The sequence below is a fragment of the Lepidochelys olivacea genome, assembly GCF_965140295.1.
Source record: "Lepidochelys olivacea isolate rLepOli2 genome assembly, chromosome: 6".
NCBI lineage: Eukaryota > Metazoa > Chordata > Testudines > Cheloniidae > Lepidochelys > Lepidochelys olivacea.
Window position 1 is genome coordinate 47413103 of NC_140416.1, and position 6000 is coordinate 47419102.

The 6000-nt window shown below is 43.0% G+C and overlaps 1 protein-coding gene across 1 annotated transcript in view; it reads right to left on the reverse strand.

Annotated features, from left to right (window-relative positions):
* Positions 1-5644, reverse strand: part of ABTB2 (ankyrin repeat and BTB domain containing 2) — a 193015-nt gene extending 187371 nt beyond the window's left edge. The window contains exon 1 of the mRNA XM_084630910.1: positions 4101-5644. Within this exon, the coding sequence (XP_084487036.1) occupies positions 4101-4968 (868 nt within the window). The 5' untranslated portion in view covers positions 4969-5644. The remainder of the gene's footprint in view (positions 1-4100) is intronic.
* Between the last annotated feature and the right edge of the window lie 356 nt (positions 5645-6000).

Sequence of the window (6000 nt, forward strand, 5' to 3'; positions counted from 1 at the left end):
TACAAGGGGTTTTCTTTATTTAATGCTTAGTCACTATAAATGGATCTCGGCAGGGGTTAGCACCAGGACTATACATTGAAGTACAAAACTTATCTTAAATATTTCATATTAAACTCAAAAAACAACTTTAACAAACATGAATAGTGCTACGCCTCTGCAAGAGCCAGGAAATTAAAATTAGGACTTAATTTAGGTGCATGGAGAAATATAAAGCAAAATGGGGTTAGTTACTGACCAAATATGGGGCTTTTAGTTTCCTTTGTGCCTCAGCTCTTAATATCATATACTATCATATTAGACCAAATTCTTCTCTAGTATAACTCCACTAAAGTTACATGTGCAATCAGTTTGCCTAAGTTTTCCTAAAATATCTTTTATGAAATGTTCAGGGCTGGTTTTATTTTTTTGTTTAAAAACCAGTATAACTTGTTCTGGAACCTTAATCCCTTTACTTTGAAGTACCAATATGTTAGCAACAAAGTTCCTATGCTGAGCATCACTTCAGCTGTCCCACCTGCCAGGTGTGTTTAGGAGCACTCAAACTGTTAATGACCCTTTTGCTTTTGAATTCTGCAGCAACTTCAGCATTACCATCTATGGAATGTTAGGACACAGCATATGCAGTCTATCTGGATGTCCCAGGAACGCTCAGGAGTATTCAGGTGGTTAAGAACGGTAAGTGCTGTGCTTAGCAGACAGAATGATAATGCCAAAAGCATTTCTGGAGTTCTTACAACTCAGCATAATGAATAATAAATGAGTCAATTCATCTACAGCATAGGAGAACACACACAGCAGCATGAAAACTGCCATACTGGATCAAATCCATGGTCCTTCTCCTCAAGTAAACTATCACCAAGAGCGGCCAGTACCAGCTGCTTTAGAGGAAGGTACAAGAAACCCTTCAGGTCGTAGCTATGGGGTCATCTGTCCCCAAGGGAAGTTTCCCCCTACAATTAGAGATTTGTTTTCACCCTGAAAGGAGTAACTCCAGAAATGCTAGAATAGGTCCTTAATATGTACAGCTGTGCTGAAGACAACTTAAAAGGAGACCCTGTCTATGCATGCACCATTAACAAGCCCATCACACTTTTTGTAAAGATCAAGAGTTTCCTCCTGTGTCCCAGGCTAATGTTTCTGGAAACCAGCTGAAAATCTCACCCAACTAAAAGCCTGGTTTATAATTCTTAGCACATGATCCTGAAGTTCTTGCACATTTGTTTCAATAAGAAGTTTGAGAATGCAAGGACGGCAGGACCAGACCACAGCAAATCTATGTATCAGCAATTCTAAATTGGAAAAAAAAAAAGGTCTATATACTGAAGATTGATGGCTTTAACCAATCTTCTATTGATGGCATTTAAGATGTTTACAATTTAAATCTTCTACATCTGTGCTTTAGCTTCCCTTTAGCCAGTTTATATACTTAATTTAGTTTTGTCTTTGAAAATGCCCAGTTGCAATAATAAACTGCAGATATCGCTACTGATGAGCCATACAGGTGTTTGGTATTGATAGAGCAATAGGCAAACAACTCAATTAGCACTTAGTAGCTCCCTCCATGTGTTTCCTTATTGGGAATCAGTGCCTAGAAGGACTGATTCCTTTTGTATACCAGCTCTTGTTTGTTGAGTTTTCCAGACTGCTGAGCATAATGGGCCAAGTTTTTCTCTCCATATTTGTGTAAATGTCAAATAGCAATTCCACTGAACTCAGTGGAGTTGCTCCACATTTCCACTAATATAACCAAGAGCAGAATTTGGCTCAGTGGCTAAGCTTCTTATACAGAAATGAAATGCAGTGACAACTCACAGCCTGTTGTTGCAGGATCTATTGTACTATGTTGGTTACCTATTCATTTTGCCCATTTAATACTTTTAGCTAAATCCTCAATGCAGTATGTCATCTTTGACTTGTAATTGCAAGAATGGACATTAGAAGAGAGTCACTGATCCTTATGTTTCAGGTTAGATTAATTCAATTTAATGTGGCCATTTAACACACCTGAAGACACCTTATACTCTGCAGGTACAAAAAAAGTAAATGCATGTATTGAAAAATATTCAGCAAGGCAGAAACCACAAAAAGAGGCTAAAGAAACCAGCCTTTTCCATGGCCAGTCAATGCTTAGTATTCAATTGCATGAGCTGAACACTTGGTGTTTTGCATATTTAGAACGGTTTCCTTGCATAGCTGCTTATGTTTCCATCAAACACCAGCCTCCATTCATTCATTATCATTCCAAAAGGAGATTTCTGTTCAGGCAAAGAGACTTTATAAATCAGCAACACTATGGATTAACATGCTCAGTTATCTCAAAGACAGAAATTGAGTGGCAAAAACTGAAGAGAGAACATGGTTACCTAGAGGACAAACCTTTCAAAGTAGCACCACATGAAATATTTTACTCCAGATGACAGGGAGAAGAAGGTCCTCCTGTCCTTTCACATAGATCCTCAACTACAAATGTTCTTGTGGCCTGCACAGGATTATCTAGTATTGTTTTGGTGGCAGCCAAAAAAGTACTAGGCATTTTCCCAGCACAGAGAATACAGTCCTGACACTAAAGAGCTGAGGTTTAAAAAGAAGGTGAATTCATTTGTATATTTCACTTGACACAATTTGCAGTTATGGATTCCACCAGTGCCAAGGAAACATTCCAAAAAGCCACCCTGTTTAGAGACAATTCTGCGCATATCGCATATTTGCCGTATTTCTCTCCCACATATTGGACAACTCCTGCCCATATCTAATAGAGACATATGTTGGGGAAGAAGGCATGGAGTGATGGTGGTTGTGCTGAACAGGCTGGCTCAAGCCTGGCTAAGATGAGGAAGGGAGAAAATAAAGTGTGCTCAGCAGTGTATTGTCCACAGAAATTAAGCCTTCTTCCTAGTGCTCTGAGACACTGCCTTATTGCTAATGTAAGAGGTACTGCTACGGAGGTGAGGAGCTGTCTCAATTCTTTTCCTTATTACACCTGTGCAGCACAGAACAGGATTTGGTCCTTTGTATAAATGCATGATATTTCATTGCTAACATTCCCATGAGAACAGGATCTTTATTTCTTAAGGGTAGATCTGCTCCTTTTGCTTGTCCCTCAATCTGAAGTTATTGATATCACAATTGTTTATAACTTCAGGTGAGGACTAAGCAATCTGAACAGATGAACACAAACTAAACAGCCTTTCTTCATGGACTAAATGCTTCTCAAACTTTTATGTGGGACATCAGTTGCTCTTTAACATTCAGTGACACGGTTCAAAGACAAATATTGCACGTTTCCCCAAAGACCTGTCAAAATTTATTTTAAACCTTGTATCTTTCAGTATCACAGTAAAATACTGGTATTTTCCTATCTGCTTATTTACTTAACTGTCTAAAAACTCTCTCCTAATCAGATTACAGGGATAAGTATCTTAATACTATGTTATTCTAATCCTCAATTTGGTGAGGTGAGTGAAAATTGGTATAATTTACATACCATGCACTATAACCTTTATCCCAACAGATCTTAAATAATTGCTGTTTGCTCAGAAGTTGTACAGTTATTTTTGAAAAACTAACCTCATAGTTGTTTTCCTTCTATAGGCTGTATCTGAGAAAAAACATGCTTAAGATCAAAAAGTTTGCCCCACAAAGCTCTCAATATCATCCTTTATATGATATTGGCAAGCTCTTCAGAGAAAAGTATGAGGGTGTTTTTTTTTTTAAAATCAGAATAAAGTTCAGAAAGTTTGTTAATGCAACTTTCCCCTATCAACACTTGAGATACACACACACTCATTCTCTCTTAGTAATGCTAATAAGCTCAGAGTACAACTGGTGGGAAGTTAATGGCCGTCTCAAATGCCTTTATTTTTGTTAATAACAAACGGCCTGTTTTTCCACTGCTGTTGCACCGTGTGTAGTAATTTACACCTGTGCACAGTGACTGCAATATCCTCACATTCTGATTTGGTAGTGTTTTGCATCTACTTTTTACATGTGCAAATTACTACACCACGTGCAAAGCAGCCGAAAATCAGGCCCATGTCTATCACAGTACTATCTGCATAACAACAATCTTTTATGTTAACAGTTGCATAACTTGGACTTACCATTAGCATTTTTCCCACAGATGAGATGTTCGTAAGGCTGCAGTACTCCCCAAAGCTCAGCATCATTGTTGATGACCAACTCAAGGATTTCAGAGGAGATCTCCCCCCCTCCTCCTCCATCTGGGCTCTGACTCGCTAGAACCCTGCCTTTGATTTCTTCCACCAGATTTTCCATACAAGACGTCAAAGAGATAGCTGCATACTCATGAATCCTTACTGAGATCCTAGTGTCCACCATCCACCTGAAAAACCTCCCCACTGAGAAGGTGAGGCCACATCGGGAGGACTTGCCTTTCCTCAATCCATCTCCTGCACTCATACTGTACAGGGAAAGAGCCTTGACAGTAGCCAGGACACAGCTTTCTGACAACGACCAGCTCTGGATGAGCTTGATGGCACTTTGGACCTCAAATCTAGTACATTTGGAATGCATCACACTCAGACGTTGGGCCTCTCTGGAGACCCTGATCAGGGCTCTCCTAAGTAGCTGAGAGAGTCTCCTGACAGCTTCCTGAGAAAAGTTTCTGGTATTTCCTTCCCCCTTTCCTTTTCTGAGTATTTTCCCAATGTCTTCATCAGTCCAAGGGAATTCCTCTAGATCTGGCAGTTTAGGACACTTGGAAAAGATGTCTGCAACTTCGGGGTCTTCTGGCAGAACAGTGTTCACTGTATCCCAGCTGTTATTCCTACTATTCATGGAGCCTGAATAGTACCACCAGTTGCCTCTGTGCTGAGATGATGTGAAGGCTTGGGAGTTGGACTTAGAAGAAGAGAGACTAAGAGATCTGCAGGAATCCCCTGCCCCATAACCAGAGTCCAAGGTTAAATCCTCCAGGGTCTTCAGAGTAGAGCTGTATATCCCAGCCATAGGAAAGAATTGTGATCCAGCCCCTCAGAGGCACAAAAAGGTGAAGATGAAACTAGATCCTTGCTGCTGTTAGTGGACCAGAGAGGCTGGCACCACAAAGGGAACGGCTGGGCAGCTTATAACATTGCGGAGGAGAATCAAGTTCACACTTCAGCTTCAGAGGCTCCTTCAGGCTCTGCTGGGTGCCAGCTGTCTCCATTCCACGGGCAGGCTGAGATCATTCATTTTCCGTCTGGAGCACGGACGGAAAGTACGGGGAGGGAGTGGGGAGTGTCAGTATCAAACAGTCCCCAATGTGCCAAAGGAGTCTCCTCCTAGGGCAGGTCACTTCAGAGCCTCAAGACAAGGCCAACCCCACCTCTCCGCTCAACCGGGTGGTTCTGAAGGCAGCGGCGTGCTGAGCAGGCAGGGAGAGGAGGAATCCAGAAGACAAGCCTAGAGAATCCTTCCCCAGACAGCTACCCAGAGCAAAGCAAGGGAGGGTGGCAGCAGGAGAGCCCAAGAGCAGCCCGGGGAGCTGCAGACTCTGCTCCAGCCGGCACTCCGGCCGCTTGCGGAAGCTTTGAGCGAACTCTTCTGTGGGGCACCCCGTGTGCAGACGGCATGCAAATAACCTGCGGGGGGAAACACCAATCAGCGGCTCCGGACGGGGCTGAGGCAGCCCGTGAAAGCCGAGCTGGGCGGCTCGTATGTAAATCGGAGGCGGGAAGAGGGTCTGCTGGGAAGAGAAAGGCGGGCGGGGGGAGCACGCAATGGGAACTCCGGATTTCCAAACTCAGCGCGTTTGTGTCAATTTGCAAAACCCCGCGCGGAGTAGCCGCCTTTGGCTCGATCACCTGTGCGCAGTGAAGATGCCTCTCGCCCCCCCCAGCCATCCCGAGTGCTCTCTGCCTGCAGGAGACCATCGGAAACAGGCGCGCCGGGGGCGGGAGGTTCACTCTGATTTTCACTGGCGATTTCTTTTTCTTCCGCTGCTGGGCAATGAAAACGGTCCAAAGTGAAGATCCCGGCTTCTGAATGAAAGACCAAACA